This window comes from Lacerta agilis, chromosome 9, assembly GCF_009819535.1.
Source record: "Lacerta agilis isolate rLacAgi1 chromosome 9, rLacAgi1.pri, whole genome shotgun sequence".
Lineage (NCBI taxonomy): Eukaryota > Metazoa > Chordata > Lepidosauria > Squamata > Lacertidae > Lacerta > Lacerta agilis.
Window position 1 is genome coordinate 63,967,308 of NC_046320.1, and position 26,142 is coordinate 63,993,449.

A 26,142-nucleotide genomic window follows, 5' to 3' on the forward strand; every position below is an offset into this window, starting at 1 on the left:
ACTCATTTTGCAATCGAAGGCTGAATCCTGGCCACGTTCGCCTGCTGTATACGTTTCTATATCTTTGCATTGACCTGTGTTTGCACCCTTGATCTGCCCAAACCTCCATGCACAAACCATTTGTGCAGAGTAGGCCACAGCAGGACTTGAGCAACTTCAAATATACGCAACGCTGGTGTTTTGAAAGCGGTTTCTGTTTGCATTCTGCCGGATCACGTTATTTTTTCCCGCACTCCCCTGCTGCATTGTTCCATATTTTTCGCCCCGCGTGTGCGCTTTAAGAGGGAGGTGGTGCCTAAGCCATTGCCCGTGTTGTTGTTTACATAATACATGCGGCGACCCTTCCGCGGGCGGCCTGCTGTGTAGCAAGCGCGCTCTTTTCGCGCTGCTGCAACGCCGAGCGCGTCTCCAACGGGGTGCAGACCGTTTATGCGCCCGGTGCAGGACGGCTGCGGCTTGCACGTAACGCGAAATGTTAAAGGGAACGGGCGGTGAGCAGTCAAGGCTGCGGTCGGATGCAAGCTCTCAAGGGAGCCAGACCCATTGTACTCCGATGGGGTTTGCATCTGAGTTTATACGTGGTTAGGATCCGGCGTCCGCTTTGCGCGCGCTTTGACCTTCTTTTGAATGCCTTTCCAGCAAGTTCAGTGGTGCATGCTCCGTTTGGTTCACTGGGGGGACGGAAAACACTCAGCCGTGGCAAGGAAAGTGGGGTGGGGAGTCAGTTCTGCAGAGAGCACCTAGCGGGAGGCCTTGCCTTGTTTCCTGGAATTCTTGAAACGCTGTGCATTTGGCTGCGAAGACCCTAAATTGTGCAAACTCCGCTGCCCCCAGCGAGTGACTGTTTTGGAAAAGTGGCTCTCTTCACCCCCGCTCCTAATCCTGGCCGTGCCTGTAGTTTCTGTTCCAGGTTAGCGCTTGTTTATGTCCAAGCGGCCCGCACCGCTCCGTCTGCTGGTTACGTCATTGTGGCTGCCAGAAGCGTTGCAGAGTCTGGGAGCCGCTGCATTTGAAAGGCAGTTTGGGTCCTGTCGAGCTCATCTGCAGCAGTGGTGCTCCAGGAGTCCAGCGGGCGATGCTTGGGGTTACTGAATCCTTTTTTTGCAGAGTTAGGTTGCATCCCTCTTTTCTGGAGGGGGTGACAATCCTTGCAAGCGAGTGGTTGTAGCATTAAAGGCCTAACTGCAGGGTCTGCACAAGAAACTGGAGTTGGGGGGCTTGCCCTAGTCCATGGGTAGGCAAACTAAGGCCCCGGGGGGGGGGGCGGATCCGGCCCAATCACCATCTAAATCCGGCCTGCAGACGGTCTGGGAATCAGTTTGTTTTTACATGAGTAGAATGTGCCCTTTTATTTAAAATTCACCTCTGGGTTATTTGTGGGGCCTGCTTGGTGTTTTTACATGAGTAGAACGTGTTCTTTTATTTAAAATGCATCTCTGGGTTATTTGTGGGGCGTAGGAATTTGTTCTTTTTTTCCTTCTTTTCAAAATATAGTGTCCCCCCCCCCCCCCCCGGCAAGGTCTGAGGGACAGTGGACCTGCCGCCTGCTGAAAAAGTTTGCTGACCCCTGCGGCTAGTCAGTGCAAAATTGCAGTAAAATGCCCAGGATCTTGCCCTTGGGACAGTGCAACTGCACAAAGCTTTAGATGTCAGATGTGGGCAGAGTGAGAGGTGTGGCAGGGGCTGGAGGTGGGATTGGCCACGCTCAGCGCAGAGTTCAAACCTTGCCAACATGGACTAGAGATCCCCTTTCGCTGGTGTCATGTAGCAACCAACCAAATGCAAGCATTAACTAAAAAAAGAAAGCCCAGCATGCCAAGACCTGTAGCCAAAACAGATTGCCGGGTGCCAAATGATTTTTTTTGTTTCGGTTTTTTTTTTTTTTTACACTGTGTAATTCTTCCTTGCCTGTAAGCTTTGCAGAGCGAAAAGCAAAAAGGGTTCCCTGCTCCGAGGACCATATAGTCTTAAATAGACGTGTCTAGTTTGCGCCAGTGCAAGGTGTTCGTTTCGCTTATGTAACAGTTCTGCCACACGTGTAAACGAAGCACAGAATGTGCTCCTGTGCATATCCGTAAAACTTTCTGGGTATCTTATTTCCACTTCTAAAAAGTTGGGTTTCTGGCAGAAGTCCTTGCCACTCCCTGTGACTAGGAAAGCCAGAAAAAAAAATGGGCTTAATGGTAACCGTTGCTGAAATTTTTGTGCAGATTCAGAGAAGGAGAATGGTATTTCTCAGTGGTTAAGTAGCACTTCGTGTATAGCAAATCCCTGGTTCAGTCTCTGTTGCCTGTAGGTAGGGCTGTGAAGGATCCTTTGCTGCATATTGAACATGATCCGCCATTGGTCTGGCGTTGAATAAATCAACTTGTTATGTTCCTTTGAACCAGGCATTTTGTCTCTGCTTGCGTAGTTGGACTCAAAAGCATTCATCTTTCTTTGGCAAGGGATGTTAAACTTTTTCCTTCGCTTGGAGCAAAAAACAAACAAACAAAAAACCAAAACCCCTGGCTTTGGGTTAGCTTTCATGAGTGACAAATGGAAATGTTTTCAGTAAAAATCCTGCTTTACTGATGATTCAATAAAAACACTCCATAGATCCTAAAATACGACCTACACCAACTGGAAAACTTCCTGAGTGATCTGTGCTTCTCATATTGCAATCCGTACTCATAGAATCATAGAGTTGGAAGAGACCACAAGGGCCATCCAGTCCAACCCCCTGCCAAGCAGGAAACACCATCAAAGCATTCCTGACAGATGGCTGTCAAGCCTCCGCTTAAAGACCTCCAAAGAAGGAGACTCCACCACACTCCTTGGTAGCAAATTCCACTGTCGGACAGCTCTTACTGTCAGGAAGTTCTTCCTAATGTTTAGGTGGAATCTTCTTTCTTGTAGTTTGAATCCATTGCCCCGTGTCCGCTTCTCTGGAGCAGCAGAAAACAACCTTTCTCCCTCCTCTCTATGACATCCTTTTATATATTTGAACATGGCTATCATATCACCCCTTAACCTTCTCTTCTCCAGGCTAAACATACCCAGCTCCCTAAGCCGTTCCTCATAAGGCATCGTTTCCAGGCCTTTGACCATTTTGGTTGCCCTCCTCTGGACACGTTCCAGCTTGTCAGTATTCTTCTTGAACTGTGGTGCCCAGAACTGGACACAGTATTCCAGGTGAGGTCTGACCAGAGCAGAATACAGTGGTACTATTACTTCCCTTGATCTAGATGCTATACTATTGATGCAGCCCAGAATTGCTTTGGCTTTTTTAGCTGCTGCATCACACTGTGATACTCCATCCCTGTAGATAGATCAGTATTATTTCCCTGCTCCTGCAGATTTCGTGGGGCTGAAACAGATTGTGGCTTTTCTCCTTAACAGGGACAGAGGAAGCTGCATTATACTGACTAAGACCTTTGGTCCATCTGGCTCAGTACTGTCTACACTGACTGGCAGCAGCTCTCCAGCATATCAGGCCAGGTTCTCTCCCAAATCTACCTGCCAATGAATTCAGAGGATCATACCTCTGAGTAGGATTGCAGTTCTCTGCTGTAGTTCCACCTCTTTTTTTTCTTAAAAAAAAAACATTTTTATTTGATTTTCAAAAATAGAAACATACCACAAAACCAATTCCGAATCCAAATGCTGAGATTACACTGAATCTCCTGACTTCCCCCCATCCCTTCCATGGGTCCTATTAAATCCTATTTTCAACTGCATATCACTACTTCTCCAAAAATAAATAAATTCTAACCTTTCTAAGTTATCCATACATACTGTTACATTACAAATGTGTTTAAAACCCTGCCAATGTTTTAACCTGCTTACAATAATCTTGTATATACATTATAAACTTTTCCCATTCTTTTTTAAAGATCTTGTCTTCTTGGTTCCTCAGCTTCCCTTCCCGGTGAATTTTGCCATTTTGGCATAGTCCACCAACTTGGTTTGCCATTCTTGGGGTTGTCTTTTCTTTCCATCTCAGGGCTAGTAACATTTGTGCGGCTGTTTTTTTTTAACAAAAGTTATTTTAAACATCCCCCCACCCACCCACCTATTTCATTATATATCAGAGCATTCCAGCTCTTCATAATACAGTGGTACCTCGGTTTAAGAACAGTCCTGTTTTAAGAGCGATTCAGTTTACAAACTCGGCAAAACCAGAAATAGCGTCCCGGTTTGTGACTTTTACCTCGGTCTAAGAAGGGAATCCGAACGGTGGAAGGGCACCGGCAGCGGGAGGCCTCATTAGGGAACGCGCGCCTCAGTTTAAGAACGGTTTCGGTTTAAGAATGGACTTCCGGAACGGATTAAGTTCGTAAACCAGGGTACCATTGTAAATAGACAATGCCTTGTGGCTGCAAAGGTGTTTTGTTAATACAGTTTGGAAAGTGTACGTCCAATGATTTCTGGATATGCAACCTGTGAACTGTGGTATGGCACAACTGCCTGCGATCTGTGGTTTGGGCAGTAAGGTAAAGGTAAAGGGACCCCTGACCATGAGGTCCAGTTGCGGACGACTCTGGGGTTGCTGCGCTGTTCGTTGTTCAGTCGTTCAGTCATGTCCGACTCTTCGTGACCCCATGGACCAGAGCACGCCAGGCACCCCATCCTCCACTGCCTCCCGCAGTTTGGCCAAACTCATGCCAGTCGCTTCAAGAACACTGTCCAACCATCTCGTCCTCTGTCGTCCCCTTCTCCTTGTGCCCTCCATCTTTCCCAACATCAGGGTCTTTTCCAGGGAGTCTTCTCTTCTCATGAGGTGGCCAAAGTACTGGAGCCTCAACTTCAGGATCTGTCCTTCCAGTGAGCACTCAGGGCTGATTTCTTTAAGAATGGATAGGTTTGATCTTTTTGCAGTCCATGGGACTCTCAAGAGTCTCCTCCAGCACCATAATTCAAAAGCATCAATTCTTCGGTGATCAGCCTTGACGGTCCAGCTCTCAGTTCCGTACATTACTACTGGGAAAACCATAGCTTTAACTATACGGACCTTTGTCGGCAAGGTGATGTCTTTGCTTTTTAAGATGCTATCTAGGTTTGTCATTGCTTTCCTCCCAAGAAGCAGGCGTCTTCTAATTCCGTGACTGCTGTCACCATCTGCAGTGATCATGGAACCCAAGAAAGTGAAATCTCTCACTGCCTCCATTTCTTCCCCTTCTATTTGCCAGGAGGTGATGGGACCAGTGGCCATGATCTTAGTTTTTTTGATGTTGAGGCGCTAATCTCGCTTTATTGGCTGAGGGAGCCGGCATACAGCTTCTGGGTCATGTGGCCAGCATGACTAAGCCGCTTCTGGCGAACCAGAGCAGCGCACGGAAACGCCGTTTTACCTTCCCGCCAGTGTGATACCTATTTATCTACTTGCACTTTGACGTGCTTTTGAACTGCTAGGTGGGCAGGAGCTGGGACCAAACAATGGAAGCTTACCCCGCCGCGGGGATTTGAACCGCCGACCTTCTGATTGGCAAGCCGTAGGCTCTGTGGTTTAACCCACAGCGCCACCCTTTGGACAGTAGGGACCCCTTTTAACAACCTCATTCAACCCTGTCCGTGTAATAGAAGGCTTTCTTTGAAGTTCTTTCATCTCTCCCCCACCCCCTTTCGTAGTGATGCCTTTGTTGTTTGAGGATTTGGGATCTTTAGGATATACCGGTAGCTGATTACAGCAATTCCCTCCTCCCCCTATAATCTCCCTGCGGGTGCTAGGATTTTGTGTGTGCATATTTTTGCAACGTGAGCCTGGCTCAAACGTAACTCGTGAAGCAGCCGCAGAGAATTAATTGCTGTCTTGAGGGATTCTCTTTCAGATCTGGGTAACAATATTTTTTTCTTCTTCTGCTGAGAAAAAGGTCTGCAGGGATGCAGTAGTGCACCTTGGAACAACCACACAATCTCTGAGCCACCAAGTCAGGTGTGACGTTTGTCCTGGGGAAAAAAACCCTGTATTTTTGTCTCTTTGCCAGAAGGTCTAGAACATGGGTCAGCAAACTTTTTCAGCAGGGGCCGGTCCACTGTCCCTCAAACCTTGTGGGGGGCCGGACTATATTTTTTTTGGGGGGGGGAATGAACGAATTCCCATGCCCCACAAATAACCCAGAGATGCATTTTAAATAAATGGACACATTCTACTCACGTGAAAACACGCTGATTCCTGACCCGTCTTGCAGGCCGGATTAAGAAGGTGTTTGAGCTGGATCTGGCCCCTGGACCTGAGTTTGCCTAACCATGATCTAGAAAAACAGCTAATGTTCTTAGACACTAGTGCTAAATTTCTGGGAGTCTGGGTTCGGAGGGCTGCATTCAAATGAGGGGTTTGTTGTGATGGGTTTGCTGGTTATATTGGTAGTACACCTGCCATGGTTTCTAAGGTGGGTTTTACACTGTAGTACCTGTTGATGCGGGTGGCGCTGTGGTCTAAACCACAGAGCCTAGGGCTTGCCGATCAGAAGGTCGGCGGTTCAAATCCCCATGACGGGTGAGGTCCCAGCTCCTGCCCACCTAGCAGTTCAAAAGCACATCAAAGTGCAAGTAGATAAATAGGTACCACTCCAGCGGGAAGGTAAACGGTGTTTCTGTGCGCTGCTCTGGTTCGCCAGAAACGGCTTAGTCATGCTGGCCACATGACCTGGAAACTGTACACTGGCTCCCTCGGCCAGTAAAGCGAGATGAGCGCTGCAACCCCAGAGTTGTCCGCTACTGGACCTCGGTCAGGGGTACCTTTACCTGTTGCCTTATGGAACTATGGCAATAACTTTATGACAACAAGACCCGTTTGACAGGGGAACTCTCCTTCCATGGAGGTTTTTAAGCAGAGGTTGGATGGCCATCTGACATGGGTGCTTTAACTGAGATTCCTGCATTGCAGGGGGTTGGACTAGATGATTCTTGGGGTCCCATCAAACTCTACAGCTCTATGGTTTTATGTGCCTTCATCCACCTATTTCAGGTGTGTTCCCCCTGGTGATGTTCTGGAGTTCTGCCCATCTCTCCCCTGCGCTGCCCCCCATCATCAGCCGGTGGGGAAATGATGTGTGTAACTTTAAAGAAAATATTATTGTGTTGCTGGGGAGAGAAAACCTGCTTCGACTGAGGCAGGTCGTTGTGTGCTCAGCATCACCTCTGGTTGTGGCCTGGAGTGATGCAGTTGAGGCCCTACGTTTTAGCAATACACCCCTAAGCTTATCTGGCAGTATATAAACAGGAGCAGCAAAACAATCTGCACTTTGTTGGGTGAAAGCAATTGCTCCTTTGATGTTTCCAGCTGAAGGTATTTTGCCTCCGGGGCTTTCAGCTTGGGGGGGACACACCAAAACCTAAGGTGTGTTGTATTTGGGCCCTTTTCCAGATGATTACATTTTGTATTTAAAAAAGAAAAGAAAAAAGGTATAGGTAGTATGGAGTTCTAGGTGGCTGAGGAGGGATCCAAATGTGTACTTCCCAAGGGATTCTTTACAAACACTCAAACAGAAAAATATTATTTGTTTTCTTGGAGGGAAATAATTTTATCTCCTCACCTCCCACCGCCATATGTAGTGCTTTCGTTGCTGTCTTTTACATAGGGATGTATGAATTGTGATTCTGCTAGGCCCCATCCGCACTACAAATTTAAAGCACAATGATACCACTTTAAACAGTCATGGCTTCCCCCAAGGAATCCTGGGAGCTGTAGTTTGTTAAGAGTGCTAAGAATTGTTGGGAGACTTGTATTCTTCCTCACTGAGCTGCATTACCCTAGAGCTCCCTGGAAAGAGGGATAGGAACAACAACAACAACAATTAAAATAAAATAAAATAATTAATAATTTGCTTTTTGTACACCCGCCCATCTGAGTGGGTTGAGCCAGCCACACTGGTCAGCTTCTAATATAATATACAGAAACACGACGACAACAACAGAATTGTTAAACCCTCTGGGAATTGTAGCTCTGTGAGGAGGGCAGGGGCCTCAGCACCCTTAGCAAACTGCAGTTCCCAGGAATCTTTGGGGGAACTCATGGCTGTTAATAATGTTCTAAATGTGTTGTGCAGAAGGCGCCCAAGTTTGATGGCAGCATTTGGGGTAGGACTTACCACATGGCACAATACGGTGATGTCGGAAACAGCTGGGTCTGTTCGTTTCTTTAGGCTATGTGGATAGATAGATAATCCTGATAGATTATTCCCACACTAATGAGAATGATGGGAACACAGTTCGAATTGTCTGTTTCAAGCACCAAAGCATATTCACTTGGCCCTGCGGGCATCTGTTGCCTGCTTAGTATTGTTGCGCGTAAACTGGGTCTTCCTATGTGCTGCTTGGATTTTTTAATTTTTTTTTTTTAGTTTATGGATTTTTGTTGCTGTGTCAGGGTTTTTTCCTGCCTGCAGATTTCTGTGGCGTCTCGCAAATGTGAACAATGCTTGGAATAATCAACTGGTCCCCCAGGGGGACAAATCGGTCTGGCATTAAGTTGTGTTGCGAAAAGTTGTGTATGGTTTGGAGGGGGAACCACATTACAGAGTTCTCTTCACCCCCCCCCCCGCCTTGTGCAGATTGTAACCCAAATTAGGCAGTGCAGAATATCTCTTTCCTTTGCTGAAATCTTACCACGAGTTGAGTCTCAGTCTGCATGCACACCACACATTTGAAGTACACGAAACCTCCCGAAGAATCCCGGGAACTGTAGTTTACCCTCTCACAGAGGGTAATTCCCAGCACCCTTAACAAACTACAATTCCCAGGGAAGTCATGTGCTTTACATTTATGATGTTTATGCAGCCTCTCTCCGGGCCTCAGTTTTAAATTCCAAAGCTGTTGAAATCACGTATTTTCTCCTTGTTTGAACTTTGGAGTGGAGGGGGGGATAAGGAGTCTCTTCGCTTAATGGTTAACCTGCCCTGTCTTGTCTCAGCCATTTCCTTGCGTGCTTTTAGTCGATTGCTTAATACGGGATGGAACACAGAGGATTTTAATTGAATAATATTAGGGTTAATACAAAGTGTGTGCATACCCCCCCCCAAACCCTAAAAAACCTGAATATTCACTCAGGGAGAGGAAATCGATGTTGGACAGCACCTCTGCAGAATTCCCAATCCTGCGGCTGCCTCTGAGACGGTGAAGGGTTAAGCACCCTCCCTCCTGCACATTCTCCCTTGCAAATGCTGCTTGCAAAGGAATCCCTTCATCTGAGTCAGTTGGCCTGCATTTGCAATTGCTGGGGTTTTTCCCCCCCTGGAGACTCCCCTGTTTGTTTCCCTCCCCATGTGTGTCCTGCAATAAATCTGGAGCATTGTAAAGCCTACCATCAGGATGACGGTTCAATAAAATGCTCCAGGGGCACTTGGCTGCAGGACGTGCGGCCTTGCACTCCTCTTGTTAAATCCCTGCTGTAAATCCAGCAACAAAATGTCCTGGAAAACCACCAGAAGGTCAGCCCCACTGCCTTTTTCCCAGCAGCCAGGACTGGAAGCGGAACGGACTGGTCTATTGTAGGGGACGGTTGGGAATGGACCGTTTTGCCTCCGGGGTGTGTTTGGCTAATGGGTGGGAGTACAGAATTACCTGGAGAATTACAGAATTAACCAGTTTGCCTTGTGTTCAGGGCAGGCAGAGCATCCGCCCCAACAATCTTATTTCCCCACTTGCCCTTGTACTAGTCGTTGGGGTTGCTTGGTTGGTTTGGAAGACCTCTTGCAAAGACTGCCCACAGGGCCAGTGTCTTCATTAAGCTGTCCACTACGACCTCAAGGTCTCGGCTACTTACTGGTCAGTCACCGCCATTTCAAACCCCAGGAGCATGCATCAAATCGCGCTGGTTTTACATTGAATTTCATTTGCCATTTTACTCAGGTTGGAGAGGTCCTCTTTAGAGCACTAGGGCAGGCTGTCTCCTTATGTTTTAAACGACCCTCAACAATTTGGTACAGTGGTACCTTGGTTTACGAACTTAATCCGTTCCGGAAGTCCGTTCTGAAACCAAAGCGTTCTTGAACCAAGGCGTGTTTTCCCATAGCAGCAGGGGGGGGGGCTCAATTTACAAATGGAACACACTCAACAGGAAGCGGAACATGTTCTTATTCCAAGGCAAAGTTCACAAACCAAAACATCTACTTCTGGTTTTGCAGCGTTCTTAATCTAAGTTGTTCATAAACTAAGCTGTTCTTAAACCAAGGTACGTAACCACTGTATTGGCGCTGCTCACCCCTAACTCTAGAACAATGTTAGAAAGTCAGACATATAAGCTACGTGCCAAATGGCTCCTTGAACCAAGATTGCAGTCGCGGAATATCTAGTTGTCTTTTTCAGGCAAGACGGCTCTAAAGTCTTATTTTTCAAATGACGGGCTGACTGACTGATTATCAGTTAAGTTCAGAGGACAACCTTGCACTAGGTTAAGAGCTTTGAGAACTTTAAAGAAGAAAAGTCACTTGATCCAGGGACAGTCGCCATTTATATTGTGGTTCCTATTCCTTCCTCTTTTTCTTAATGTTGACATGGACGAGGAAGGAGTGGAACTTTTTGAGCTCAAGAGTATAGAGCAGGGGTCCCCAAACTAAGGCCCAGGGGTTGGATGCGGCCCAATCGGCTTCTAAATCCGGCCCGTGACGGTCCGGGAATCAGCCTGTTTTTACATGAGTAGAATGTGTCCTTTTATTTAAAATGCATCTCTGGGTTATTTGTGGGGCATAGGAATTTGTCCATATTTTTTCCCCAAAATATAGTCCGGACCCCCCCAAGGTCTGAGGGACTTGCCCCCTGCTGAAAAAGTTTGCTGAGTCCCGGTATAGAGGTATATAAAATTAGGCATGGAGAAAGCAGATTGAGAGAAGTGTCCACCCCCCCCTACAATACTGGGAACCTAGGATCATCGAATGAATCTGGATGGTGAAAGTTCCCAGACAGACAAAATCGAACACTTCTGCACACAGCTCATGAAAACTGCTACGACATGTTATAGTGACGGCCGTAAACTTTGACAGCTTTAAAAGAAAGCTCGATAAATCCATGGAGGACAAGACAATTGATGGCTCCTAGCTAAGATGTTATACCTCCGGGTTCAGTGCATAGTGTGCCCAGCGCTATTTTTTCTAGAAAAGGAGGTGCTTGGAGCTCACCGTGAACTTCTCTCTTGTCCTCTTAGAATGGCAATGGCCCCCACCTGACAGGTGCTGGAGCTGAGCTCCGGTGAGCTCTGGCTGAAAAAAGCCCCGAATATGCCTTTGAATGACCATTGCTGGAAGTCACAAATGGCCTTTTTGGTGGTGGCACCCTTGCAGACAGAATGATGGATTAAACAGGCCTTCAGTTCGATCCTTCTTACGTGCTTCTCTCATACCTGGCATTTATATAATGGTTTTTTGGGGTGTGTGTGTGTGTTTTTGTCCTGTTTCAGTTTCTTAACCATCCTTGGAAGAACCTAACAAGGCAATTCGGTAGTCTGATCCTCCGTATTGGAGATGTGAGGCTAAGTCAATGGTGGCAAACGGTTTGCCTTATTGAATTTGTGACTGATGTGGGATTTCAACCAGGGGCTTCCCAGCTGACTTTTGACGCTCTTCGCCAGCTCATTGGTTTGGGTCCCCGGACGGAAGGAAGAAATCTCCTTGGCAATTAACTCTGAACGTTTCCAGGGAGAGGAGCGGAGTTTATCTCCCAAAGCGCTGAGCAGGCTTTAGTTGCTGGTTGTTCATAGGTTGCTCCAGCTCTGCATGGAATCCTGAGTTCATTTACAGAATCCTAGAACTGCAGAGTTGGAAGGGACCCCGAGGGTCATCTTGTCTAACCCCCTGCAGTGCAGGAATCTTTTGTCCAACGCGGGGTTCGAACCCATGACCCTGAGATTAAGAATTTCATGCCCTGCCGACTGAGCTAACAGGAAACTGCCTTTATACCGTTGGTCCATCTAGCTCAATATCGTCTACACTGATTGGCAGCGGATCTCCAGTTTCTTAGATAGGAATCCCCCGGTTTTACTGGGAGACGCAGAAAAAGCAAAATCTCTATCACTGAGCTAAGATGTGTGGCTACATGGTGCCCTTGAACTCTGGTGGTGCCCCATCCTCTGGTTGGAGGCTAGAGAGCAGGATCAGAAATTAGCCAGGCGCCAGGTGCGTTTTACAACTGGCACAGCTTCTGATTGTGACCACGTAGAGATCTCTGGATGCCAGGTGGGCGACTGACACCTCCCATCTGGCTGGCCTCTCCAGCTTTCTTAAGCAGGTAAGCAGAAAAGCTTATTTATTGCGTTTATATCTCACCTTTTTCTCTGAGGAGGACATGGTTCACCTCTCCCCCCCCTCAGTTAATCCCGTCAACGACCCTGCGAGGTAGATTAAGAGGTTGTGACTGACTGCAAGGTCACACAGTGAGCTTCATGGCTGAGTGGGGATTTGAACCCTGATCTCCCATGTCTTAGTCCAGTCCCCTAACCACTAGAGCCAGCGTGGTGTAGTGGTCAAGAGCGGTAGACTTGTAATCTGGTGAACCGGGTTCGCGTCTCCGCTCCTCCACATGCAGTGGTTAAGAGCGGTCGACTTGTAATCTGGTGAACCGGGTTCGCGTCTCCGCACTTCCACATGCAGCTGCCGGGTGACCTTGGGCTAGTCACACTTCTTTGAAGTCTCTCAGCCCCACTCACCTCCCAGAGTGTTTGTTGTGGGGGAGGAAGGGAAAGGAGAATGTTAGCCGGCTTCCTGCTGCTATTTGTTTTATTCTGGATTGTTTTATTGGACGTTTTAATGCGTATTAAACCGCTTTGAGATTCCCCCCCCTTTAAAATACAAAGCGTCATAGAAACAAAATTAATAATAATAGAAATAATACATTTCACTGCAAAAAAAGAGGCGCCTAGACATTCCGTCGTGGCAACCGTAACCCAGATTTAAGGTGCCATTTGGCAATGAGCTGTATCTGAGTTTCTAAGAAGAGGAGTTTGCATCCTGCTTTATCACTACCCAAAGGAGTCTCAAAGCGGCTCACATTCTCCTTTCCCTTCCTCCCCCACAACAAACACTCTGTGAGGTGAGTGGGGCTGAGAGACTTCAAAGAAGTGTGACTAGCCCAAGGTCACCCAGCAGCTGCATGTGGAGGAGCAGGGAATCGAACCCGGTTCACCAGATTACGAGTCGACCGCTCTTAACCACTACACCACACTGGCTCTCTCTAACAGTGCTAGACAGTGGTGTGTGAAAGTACATGTAGAAATAAGCCTACTGCACAAAGGTAAAATTTGCATCGCTTGCTCCGCCCAGTTTTGCTTCTGGCCCCGCCCACCACTGGCATGTGGCCCCAGAAAGATTGCCTAGAAGGGGATGTGGCCCTCGGGCTACAAATGGTGCCCCAGTCCTTTCACAGAAGCTCTGAGCGCGGTCCTTTCATGGCACCTCCCCGGCTGGGGAGGTTTTTAAATCTGAGAAGTCACCACCCAAAGATCAGCTGCACTGAATAGCATGGTTGGGGTAGCTCTGGTGGCGTGATGCAAATGAGCCCAGGAGTTGTGAAGTATTGCCAAAAAACATTTCAGAGGTGTTCTTGAGAGCCAGGCCAGTGGATGAGTCATCGTGAACAAATGGCAAGAGCCTACGTTTTACGTGCCAATCTAAATAATTTCTTCCTATTTCATGAACCTCAATGGCATGCCATTAAGATGCTGGCTGAATTTTTCAGCTTGCAAGAGGTAAAATAGCTCTACTTTTCTTCCAAGTGCAAATAATGCTTGTCATTCTCCATAATATAAAAAAATAGGGGAACTGTATATGTCTGCAATGGGTCATCATTTTCTTTTGCACAAACAGGGCTTCGAAATTATATTTATTTATTGTATTGCTGAATGGCTGCAGTCATACACATGCTTACCTGGGACAAAACAAAACAAAAAATAAAAAAATCCCAGTAGCACCTTAGAGACCAACTGAATTCAGCGGGGCTTACTTCTGAGTAGACCTATCTAGCCTTGCTCTGTTAGAGCACAGACTTCGGCATGCTTACTTAGATGTAAGCTCCGCTGTGCTCAGTGAGGCTTACTCTTTGGTAAGCATGCATAAGTTTGCAACTTACATTGCTTATATCCTAACCATCTTTAGCCAACAGAGCGAATGGCGAGAGCAAAGGTCAGATACAAATTTAATGGGTGGAGCGTTCACACATCACTGCTTGATCTCATCTGTCTTGAATCGTCTTTTTTAAGATGAAGACACGCACCAAAGCAGACATCGCCACGTAATTTCAATTAGCTTCATCTATGTAAAAACATTTTTATATCACTTTATATTTTAAGAAATCCAAAGCGGTTTACAACTACCCAGAGCTGTCGGGGATTGAACCTGGGACGTTTTGCTTTCGGAACAAATGCTGGGCTGCGGCTGCTCACTCGCTTTTGACTGGCACTGCGGAACGGAAGCCTTGCAGGCACGTAGGATCGCGAGCAAATGAAAATACGCTTCCCCTATGCCACAAACCCTCCTTTTGCACGTGCGCCTTATAAACTGCTAGACATAATTCCTGTTTTGTTTTTAAAATTTTACTTCTAAAAGCATGATGTTGTTCAGTCGTTCAGTCGTGTCCCCATTTCTTTAAGAGCTTGCCATAGTTTGCTGTGGTCGACACAGTCAAATGCTTTTGCGTAGTCAATGAAGCAGAAGTAGATGTTTTTTCTGGAACTCTCTAGCTTTCTCCATAATCCAGCGCATGTTTGCAATTTGGTCTCTGGTTCCTCTGCCCCTTTGAAATCCAGCTTGCACTTCTGGGAGTTCTCGGTCCACATACTGCTTAAGCCTGCCTTGTAGAATTTTAAGCATAACCTTGCTAGCATGTGAAATGAGTGCAATTGTTCGGTAGTTGGAGCATTTTTTGGCACTGCCCTTCTTTGGGATTGGGATGTAGACTGATCTTCTCCAATCCTCTGGCCACTGCTGAGTTTTCCAAACTTGCTGGCATATTGAGTGTAGCACCTTAACAGCATCATCTTTTAGGATTTTAAATAGTTCAGCTGGAATATCATCACTTCCACTGGCCTTGTTGTTAGCAAGCATATGTCTAAAAGCATGTCTGATCAAAATCTGTCGACATGCATGTCCATATATTCTATTCTCTCTCTCTCTCTCTCTCTCTCTCTCTCTCTCTCTATATATATATATCTGGAAATTAGTTGCAGTCCTCGGGCAGGTTGGCAAGTCGCCAGGGCGACCCTTGGCTCCACAGAGCCTGTGTTCTGCGTTGACTTGAAAATGTCCCTTTTTAAGTGCTTGCGTATAGATGCCCCCCTTTCTTGCTGATTTACTTTCCTAATACAGACCTGAATCCTTCTCTTGTGTCTTCCATTTGGCAGATGTTCAATTTAGAAAACTGGCAGCGGGCTCCAAGATTAACATTTTTTTTAGATTAGGAGGGGCTGGCGGTCTCTGCCTGCCTGCCTTCCTCTCCCTTCCGAGGGGCCTGGGATTTGCCTGCGAAGAGCGGTGTGGGAAAATGCCCTTCGGGTGCCCCACGGCATCGCTGGAGCGCACCTGCTCCTTCTGAGCACCTGCTGAGGTCTTGGGGGGGGGAAACACCTCCCCCCCCAAGCAGCTGGGTCTTGGATCAGCCTCTAATCCCAAGAGAAAAGGGCTGGAGACCACTCTCTCTGCTCATTAATATTAGCCACTTTTGCAAATGCCTCCTTGGAATGAAGGGCAGCTGGGAGTGTGGGAGGAAACAATAAAACATTTGCTAAAACATTCACAACCATACAGTGGTACCTTGGTTCTCAAACGCCTTGGTACTCAAACAACTTGGAACCCAAACACTGCAAACCCGGAAGTAAGTGTTCCGGTTTGCAAACCTTTTTTTGGAAGCTGAACATGCTCCGTTTTGAGTGTTAACACTTCTGACTTGAGTGCCACGCTTCCGTTTTGAGTGTTAACACTGTGGTCTGCCTGCTTTTGCTATATATTTTGCATTTTTGTTTTTGTGGTTCTTTTGTTTTGTTTTTGTGACTGTGTGGAACCCAGTTCAGCTATTGATTTATTGATTGATTGACTGCAGTACATTGTTTATTGTTTCCATTTTATGGATCAGTGGTCTCGTTGGATAGTAAAATTCATGTTAAATTGCTGTTTTAGGGGTTGTTTTTTAAAAGTCTGGAACGGATTAATCCATTTTGCATTACTTTCTATGGGAATGCGTGCCTTGGTTTTGGAACGCTTTGGTTTTGGAACGGACTTCCGGGGCGGATTAAGTTTGAGAACCAAGGTAGCACTGTAATTCGATGGTTAAAACTGCAAAAGAATAGGCCCGGGGTCAGCAACCTTCGGCTCTCCAGATGTTTCGGACTACAATTCCCATCATCCCTGACCACTGGTCCTGTTAGCTAGGGATCATGGGAGTTGTAGGCCAAAACATCTGGAGAGCCGAAGGTTGCCTATGCCTGGAATAGGCTAAAACAAATCAAAAGGGGAGGGGAGGACTAGTGGGTCGTTCTTGTGTATTTTGTGTTTATATATTGGGATTTTATGTTGTAGGCGCCCCGAGACCAGCAGCATACAAATTTAAATGACAGCAACAACAAATCAAAGCTTGGACAAACTTTCCAAGCGTCTGGGCAGGCATGTCTATCAGGTTCCTGCCTGATATCAATAGGCAGGGAGTTCCAAAGTTGCCACATGAAACAATCAAGTTCTTACAGATGTGCTGGTATTATGCAGCACCGCTGACCTAAGGAGTCGACTGGGCATGTATGGGGCAAAGCGATCTCATGGGTTACATTTTAAAACATAACAAGATGGTGTATGGCTTAAAGGCCGAATCCAGACAGCACTTTCCCTGACATTTCCTTCCCTGGTTATAAGGCCGTGTTCTGTGTTTTTAGACACCCACGGTAGTGGTTTGGGAGAGAAGTGTCCTGCTGTCTTGCAATTTTACTTTTGCCCGTAGAAGTAAAAAGGTATATCTGCTCTTTCACCGCAGTTGCTCAGCAGGAATAGATTTTCTCCCAGCCTCTTGGATTCTCACGGATGAATGGAAAGTTACTGGGATGACGGTCATTTGCACTGGTGTTTGTTTGTCCCTTATTTGTCCCTGATTTTATTACAGAGTAAGTTAATTTTATCTGTTTATTTAATAACTCTGTTTTTTTGCAACAACATTTTCCTGTTTTTTGTTTTTGTTTTTGCGTCAGCATAATTCCACTGCCCCCCCCCGTGTGTCCCTCCCACCCGAGAGAGATTTTGCCCACAGGCCTCTCTTCCTGTGTAATGAATGAAGCATGTGTTGGGTTGCGTGCGTGTTTAAATAGTAAAGGACCAAATTGGCTCAGTTCCCCGTTAACATTTAACTTGCTCTCTCTGAGGCTTTCCATCTGCTGCAGGAATTTCTGAAATCGCTACGTTTCTCCTGCCTAATCCTGATCACTGGTTGTCCCAATGGTGGTTGCATGTCATGGGCTGGTTTGACGCAGAGGGAATGGTGGAAGGAACCAGCTGGGGAACCCCCAAGGGAGGAAGGCTCAGAGCCTGGGCAGTGGTAGTAGGACGACCACGAGTGGTCAGAGGGAGAAGACTGGGAAGAGGAGGTGTAAGAAGCTGAAGGGGTAACAGGGCTTGGTGAGAAGGGAGATTCTGTGGCAGAGAGCTGTCCAGAATCAGAGGCAGAAGCTGCTCCTCTCCCTGCTGGCCTCCCAGAACCAGGAGAGGCATGAAAAGGGCGGAGGAGACGTTGGCTGCATGCAGGTGCAGTTGCCGCTCGTTCAGAAGAAAGCCCCGGAGACAGCGTTCAGAATTCACAAAGTGTATTTTGCACCTGGCTATCGGCCGCTTGTGACCAAGTGAACATGCCCGGGTGCCAGGATGGCGCCTGGCGTCTCGCACCTTCCGGAGGTGCGTGCCTCGGGATCCTTGGATCTTGACTGTTTTCAAATACTAGCAACTCCTCCTGAAGAATTCTATCCATTGTAATTTATCTGCAGAATCGGAAGGAATATCAGGAAACGAAAAGTCGCATTGAAAAACGGCCCCCAAATGGCAACTAGGCATTCCGTTTTGGCGACTGCAGCCCTGGTTTAATGCAGGGGAAACAACTAGGGAGGCAGCCGCAGTTACGAGCTAGCGGTCTCTGCGGTCGCGGCAGGCACTGTGATTATCCAGCAGTTTGACTTTGCCCCTGTAGATGCCCTCCGTTGACTCTCACGACAGAAATATGCCAACAACTGCCTCTGATGCTTCAAGTTGAACATTGCCATTGAGGCTAGTAGCTGGACTGTCACGGTGGTGTACGCTGTGGTCTAAACCACTGAGCCTCTTGGGCTTGCCAACCGGAAGGTCAGTGGTTCAAATCTTCGCGATGGGGTGAGCCCTTGTTGCTCTGTTCAAGCTCCTGCTAACCTAGCAGTTCGAAAGCAATAGTTTCTGACCGAGGCTATATCTTTCCTGGAACAAGGTATTGTGAGCCAGCCTCTCTCCCCTTCTTGCAGGTGGCAAATAGATTAAAACAGAGATGGATGGTCTCCCTTGGTGGTTATGCAAACTTTCTTGTAATTATTTAGATGTGAACTATGCCTTCAGGTTGGGTAAAAGGAGGGGATGTTAAGTTTGCTATTTTTCTATTTTCCATACATAATTTCTAATTATTCCCCCCCCCCAGCTTTACTTTCAAGGCTTAACTTATAGAGCTGTCACCCGATTTATGTAATTGCGCTGATTATTCATAGGAGCTTTAATTTATTAAATTTTATGTGCATGTGAGAAATACCGCAGTTGGTGAGCTTGCGGACATTATAATCATAGAATTGTAGAGTCGGAAGGGACCCTGAGGGGCATCTAGTCCAACCCTTCATAATGCAGGCATATTTTGCCCAACGTGGGGCTCGAACCCACGACCCTGAGATTCAGAGCCTCATGCTGTACCGACTAGGCTATCCCAGTAGGCGATTGGACTTCAACTCCCAGCAGCCACCATGGTAAGTGACCAGGGTTGATGGGAGATGTAGTCCCAACAAGATTTGGAGATTCCTGCATTGCAGGGGGTTGGACTAGATGACCCTCGGGTGCCCTTCCAGCGCTACAATTCTAAGATTCTGTTGCCCACAAATTCCCAACTCCTGCTGCGTTGGCTGGATGGGAAAAAGGCAAGTCTGCCTTAGATCATTCGACAGATATCTTTGCAAACCGCAATGGAGGCGTCAGAGAGTTTTGGGCTTTTTTCTGGTTTCATTTGTGGAGTTCTGTCAACTCCAAAAAGAACCAGTCTGGTCAAAAAAAGAAGCAAAACTAGCCCAGGTTCCTTTTATGCTGTGAAGAAAACACAGTAGGGTGGGAAGTTCCCTTCGTTTCCAACAGAAGTAACGCCATGGAATGAACCAAAGGGAATCCTCTTTCCTGTTTTATAACCAGGGAAGCTTAATCATTACTTTCTGTGTTTGCAATTTTAGAGCGCTACTCTCAAGTGTCCCCTTGAGCAACCAGGCTCAAAGTATTTCCCCCAACTTGCAACATCTTGAGTAAGCTGCTTAGAAAAGCAGTTTTGGGGGGAGCAAACAGACTGCCTTCCCCCCTCCCTCCCCGCAAAAACCTCAATAAGCTAAGAGGAAGTTTCAGTCTGAACACAGCTGGATAGTAGACTCCTTGGTTAGAGACCAGTCCATCTCTGCATATGTCTGTTTGGAACATGTGGAATGGGGTGGGTTTAGGGCAGTGGTAGGCAACCTAAGGCCTGTGGGCCGGATGCTGCCCAGCTGTAAGGGTTTGCGGTGCTCCTCACAAGTAGAAAGGCGGTGACTCAGGGTCTGTATATTTACAGCAGTTTATTATACAGATATGTACAAGACAGAGCTCGAAATTCCACGGCCGTCTTAGTCACTCTCAGATCCCGGAAGTGGTGCTTTTCTGGAGCGCCTCCAGCAAAGAAACTTGGGGACCCCAAGTCTCCTCCCTCCCTCCCTTCCTTCCGTTTAAGCCCCCTTACGTAATTGGGGCGACGGAACTACCATCTCCCCCTCTGTCCCTGACCTGCTCGGTAAATGTCCGGACCCAGGAGCGTCTGACAGCCCCTCTACCACTGAGCTCTCTTCCTGCCTATTGCTTCCACAAGATGTCTCCGGGGTCCTCGGGTCGTGTTGGGTACTCTGAGCATCAATGGTCCCTCCCTCCACTTCAGGCTGCTCTCCGCTGCCTCTGGAGGTTCCCCTGACACCAATCGCCTTCTCAATCCAGCCCGCAGATGGTCCAGGAATCAGCATGTTTTTTACATGAGTAGAATGTGTGCTTTTATTTAAAATGCATCTCTAGGTTATTTGTGGGGCATAGGAATTCTTTCATATTTTTTTCCCCAAAACATATTCCAGCCCCACCACATTGGTCTGAGGGATGGTGGACCGGCCCACGGCTGGAAAAGGTTGCTGACCCCTGGGTTAGGGCAACCCCAGCCGGCCCATGGCCTCCTTGCAGATGTCCACGATCTTGTTTGCCAAAAAGCCCACAGTGCAGTTATGCCTTGCAAAAACGGGTCGTCCTAGTGCAACCCCCTGCAATGCAGGAATCTCAGCTAAAAGATCCAGGACAGATGACCGTCCAACCTCTGCTTGAAAACCTCCAAGGAAGGAGAGTCCACAACCTCCAGAGGGAGACGGTTCCATGGTCAAACAGCTCTCACTGTCAGAAAGTTCCTTCGGATGTTTGGTCGAAATCTCCTTTCAATTCAATTCAAGTCCCACCCTCCACAGCAGGAGAAAACAAGTGTGTTCCTTCTTTGAGTGTGGCGGCACCATACTTTGGGACTGCGTGTGTTATCCACATCAGGCTCCTTCCCTCCTCTTTTTGGCACATGCCTAAAACGTCGAGAGAAGTTGGGTTTGTTTTATTTCTTTTTAGCTACTGTATAGATTTGTATTATCTCTTGGATCATTCGGTCATTTTTTTAAAAAAAATCGATAGTTTAAATGCTTTGGCACATGCTTAAAAGGTCGAGAGAAGTTGGGTTTGTTTTATTTCTTTTTAGCTACTGTATAGATTTGTATTATCTCTTGGATCATTCGGTCATTTTTTAAAAAAATCGATAGTTTAAATGCTTTGCATGTGCGTAAACCGCTTAGAGCAGGGGTCAGCGAACTTTTTTAGCAGGGAGCCGGTCCACTGTCCCTCAGAGCTTGTAGGGGGCTGGCCTATTTTTTTTGGGGGGGGGGGAATGAACAAATTCCTATGCCCCACAAATAACCCAGAGATGCATTTTCAATAAAAGCACACATTCTACTTGGATAAAAACACCAGGCAGGCCCCACAAATAACCCAGAGGTGAATTTTAAATAAAAGGACACATTCTACTCCTGTAAAAACACGCTGATTCCCAGACCGCCCGCGGGCCAGATTTAGAAGGCGATTGGGCCTGATCTGGCCCCCCGGGCCTTCGTTTGCCGACCCATAGCTTAGAGGTTTTCTCGCAATCAAGAAAATGCAGTGTTTTAAAAAGTAAAATAAATCTAGTCCCGCATCCTTTTTTTCAGGAAGACCAACCAGATGACTCTGGGAAGCCCACAAGCAAGAGTTAGCATTCTCTTCTACTTGTTATCCCCAGCAAATGGTCCTCAGAGCTTTAATGCACATGTTCAATTACATGCAAGTTGGCCTTTGTGCAAATTGGTTTTGGCTTAGGAAGTTGCTGGACTGTTAAGATCTTCTGCAGATGCATATCTTAAAAGTCCCTTGCTGCAGTCACTTAGGGCAGGGATGGGGAGTCTTTGCCCTCCAGATGTTGCTAAAATCCAACTCACATCAATCCCGGCCGCCCTTGCCAGTGGTCAGCAACATCTGGAAGACCACAACCTCCACACCCTGTGGCCACCTGACCTATGGCCATTTTAAAAAACTCCTGTCTCTACAACATTAATTTGGTGTATATGGATTTTCTCTGAACGAACTTTGTGGAGATTGAAAGTTTTGTCTTGCAATGTTGTTGTTGTTGTTGTTGTTGAGCTAGTTTGTTTCCAGCGCCGACTTTCGTCATTTCTTGCTTGCCTGAAAACAGGCAGAGAGAACGCCGTCTCGCTTGCTGTTTAGATCCTACAGGTGCGCCCAGGCTCTTTGTAAATCTCACAATCGCAAGCTTTGTCAGCAGCTTGACCAAAGAGCTGGCCAACTTCCTAGGCGTCTGATTTCGCAACCTGGCAGAAGCTTTTCCAAGCTGAACGTGCTTTCCCACGGACCTCGGCCTGCAGCACGGGTTCCTTATAACCAGAGTATCGGTATATTTATTGCTGTGGGGGGAGGGCAGTGCATGTGGTGAGCAACTGCTGGGGGGCATGGATAGGGGTACGGCAAGGGGCAAGCATCCGACCTGGGTGGCCCTCTTGTCATGGATGCTTTAGTTGAGATTCCTGCATTGCAGGGGGTGGACTAGATGACCCCGGGTGTCCCTTCCAACCGGGGTGGAGATATATATATATATATATATAACACACACACACACACAATTTTTAAATTTTTAAATTAGATTTTTAAATTTTTAAATTAGATTTTTAAATTTTAAATCGGATTTTTAAAATAAAATGCTTTTGTAGGAAAAATCTTTCTGAAGATAGTTTTCTATTTAAGTTACATTATAGTCCAAAGGCTATTCAATAGGAAATGAGGATTTGTTTTAAGTTTTTCATGTGTGCTAAAACTCAGTCTAAGTAACCACATCAGTTAACAAACATGGATACATATACAATAATGTTATTGTTTTAGTTAAATAAATGGTTTAAATTGCTATTAAGGAAATGATTATTTTTCTCCTTCCAATAAAGTACAGCAGAAAAGTTGTCCAAATATAAACAGTTAGCTTATTAAACCTCACAATACTTTCATAATTATCTGTCTATGTATTTCTAATAGTGTAACCAAATCAGTAATTTTTTATTTACAGTAACTGTAAAAACTACTCTGAATATTTATTATTCCAAAAATGAAACCTTCCTCTGGTTGTAAATATTAAGATTATACCAGCAAGAACGAGTCCTTCTGTAAAAAAAAGATTTAAATCTAGTCTTACTGACTAGTGATTTAAATCATGATTTGAATGAATGAATGATTTATTTTTACGGTCACGGACCAACTTACTAAATCAATAATACAAAAATAATACATTAAAATTTACACAACAAAAACAATACACACACATACATACGTATACAGTAGCATTTAAATATATAGATTAGAATTGGGGCATTAAAATATGGCCTAAAAATTGCCATTTAGGGTCCTATTCATAGCGATAACAGCGCTTGTTCTCTGAGCTTTAGAATCGATTTGATTTAAATCAAATGCACCCTGCTTCCAACTCTGCAGTTCCATGATTCCATGACAGCTGAGTTGCCGTTGCTTATAGAAAAGGAGAGGGATGAGGCCGTAGGGAAGTCATTGCAGTGCAAAAACACTGGCAGAGCCATTCCAGCCCTCCTGCTGGCGTGTTTGCCCTGCGCCCAGCTCCCCCCAACCCTCGGCATCCCAGCAAGCAGCAGTGACTCGGCTGCTGGGAGCTCAGGTGAGCGCCCCCACCTGGAGTCTGGGGGCCAGTTTTAAGCTGACTTTCTGAACAGACTCAAACAGTTCGTTTTATACAACTTAAAATAGCGATTGGGGGGCCAGTGCCCTTTCTGTTGTGGCTGCACTGCAGTTCCCATCATCCCCGGAAAAGCTGGAAGCAGGGAAGAGGAGGAATTCCCGGCTGCGCCCTGCTTAAATGGGGGCAGACCACACCCCCAGGCCGATCAAGTTGGGAGTGACGCAGCTGGGATTCCCCCTATCGCGCAGGAGCTGGGCACCCATGCGCACGTGGGGAGGTCATGACCACCCACAACACCATCTCCTTCTGAGGACGGAAGTGGCTTTCCCATCATCCCCGGAAAAGGTCCACAGGGCACAATGGCTCAGTGCGTCTGGCTGTTAACCAGAAGGCCGGTGGTTCGAACCCAACCATGGCACAACAATGGGCAGGATTCCTGCCTTGCAGGGGGGTCGGACTAGATGACCCTTGGTGTCCCTTCCAACTCTAAAATTCTGTGATATTTTAAGTTCCCCATCCCTGTTGGAAAACCTAAGGACACAGGCTTGTTGAAACATTCTGCTAAGGTGTTCTTAAGCCAGAAAGTCTATCCGTCCAAAGTTCACTTAGCTTGGGGAGTGATGGAGCTATGTGGAAAAACAAGAATCCTGTATCTATGTGCCCCCCCCCCCCGTTACTTTAAAGGAATGTCCAGGGGTGACAGATAGAAAAGTCCTATTTTGGATGGAACAAGTTTAGAGTCAGGCTGGTGCAATGTTGAGAAACTCCAGGGCTTGTGAGTGGCTCCCAAAGTGGAATCGGAAACCGTGGCTTGACGTGGGTGTGCAAACCATGGTTTGCGGTACAGATGGTTTGTTGCGATGCCTGAATAGACAAACCACACTCCAGGGCCGCTGTGGGAGGAGACAGGAGCAGATGCAGAAAGTGTAGCGAGAACGTAGAAACTACTGATGAAACTCCACCTGAAAGCAGACACGCACCTTCAAAACTTGATTTGCCAGTTGTCGATTTGGAAGGTTGCGCTGATTTTTGGCACTGGGACTGAGCTGGGCCTCTTTCTAAGTCGGGGGCAAAGTCCCTCTTTGCAAGTAGGGATTTAAGAGCAGAAACTCCATTCAGCTGGAGCAAGCCGGTCTCAGAACGCTGGAAAAACAAGCTTCCTCCTTTGAACAGTTTTGCTGCCCTTCTGGAATCCTGTTTTTTTGGCCAGACCTGAAGCTCAACTCCCTCATCTCATGGAATATTCCACATGCTGACATTCGAGGCTGGGTTCCAGCTGGCTGCTCTTTGCAATTTCAGATTGAAAAGGGTTTTTTTTTTTGCCATTTTCAGGGAGGTGTGCCCGGGCTCTTAAATGCACCGAAGAAAAGTCTCGGTGCCAGAGCAGTATAGCGTACCACTTGTTGCTGACCAGCCAGCAGGTACGAGGCAGAATCCAAATCTGGGCACGGCAGATTTGTGTACTTAGGTGTCATAATTTCAGTTGACTGACTTCTGCATTTTATGTCGGGACTTTCCACTGACAAATGCAGAAAAGCAGAGGCGAAAACAAAAGACTTAGCCTTCCTTTGGACCTGTGTGCAGCAATTAAGAGCTTGCAAAACCCAGAGAGTCTTGCCAGCCTGGGCTTCCCCATTCATTTCAATGGAAGATCCAGCATTGCCTAGGTATCCTCCTGCGTTTACTGAATGGCCATGTCCTCTTGATTCCCCCCACTTTACTGTGTTTGCTAGCTTCTTTTCTACTCAAAAGCATTCCAACTGACATGCAGTTAACAATGAATGAAATGTAAACAGTGCATCATTTTTTTAAAAAGCACATTAAAAAAAAAACTCCACCGAAACCTTGGGAAGAGCCATAGATAGCTCAGTGGTAGTGCCACCTGCACTGCATGCAGAAATTTGGGTTACTGCAATGCATTGCATGCGAGCCAGAAGCCAGAGCTTTTGTAAAATGAGTCACCCTGGCTACTTATTGGGGTGCCCAAATCTCATGCACGTTGCATCCCTTTTAAAAGAATTCAAGGTTTTGCGGACAGCCTACCCAAAGATGTGTCTTCTCCCTATTTGAAGGCTATAGTTGGCTGTTCAGGACATGGCTTATGCAACCAGACCTTCTGTTTTTAGTTCCAGAAATCGGTGCTGATGGTTTTATGACGCCTGGCTCACATGTTGCATTTCGCGATAGATTTGATTGATATTCTAACTTGCCTTCTGTTTCTGTATTTGCCTGTACGCCGCTTCGTAAAACAAAAGGAGGTATAAAATGCACAAGTAAAACTATTTGCAGATGCAGCTCTCAGTAGTTCAAAATTTGGTTAAAGCTGTTGGGAGTCAGCAACCTTTGCCGACCTGCTGCAAATCGTCCAGAAATCTTCCAGTAGGACCAGATCTCCATTTTTGCCCCCTCCTGCTTTAACCAGTAACTTTCCGTTATGTTCTCTTTCCTTTGCAGGTAGCTGTATCCAGTTGGGTGGCCGGCAGTCCCTTGGGGTGCCATGAAGTTTTCAGGACCCCTGGAGAGCCAGAGGTTGAGTCTCCTTCTGGAGACGGCAATCTCTAGGGAAGCTCAGATATGGAAAGTCCACCGGCGCAGAATTCAGCCCAGTCAGGTAAAGTTGAGTGGGTTGATTTGTCGGTTTAGCGCAGGGTTTTC

At 46.7% G+C, this 26,142-nt stretch overlaps 1 protein-coding gene across 2 annotated transcripts in view; it reads left to right on the forward strand.

Moving 5' to 3' along the window:
* CCNI (cyclin I) overlaps window positions 1-26,142 on the forward strand; it is a 50,477-nt gene that overhangs the window by 360 nt on the left and 23,975 nt on the right. Inside the window, exon 2 of one of the 2 annotated variants that reach the window (XM_033160860.1) lies at window positions 25,942-26,098. The exons of the other annotated variant lie outside the window; for it this stretch is intronic. Within the exon in view, the coding sequence (XP_033016751.1) occupies window positions 25,985-26,098 (114 nt within the window). The 5' untranslated portion in view covers window positions 25,942-25,984. The remainder of the gene's footprint in view (window positions 1-25,941; window positions 26,099-26,142) is intronic. 2 annotated transcript variants of the gene reach the window in all.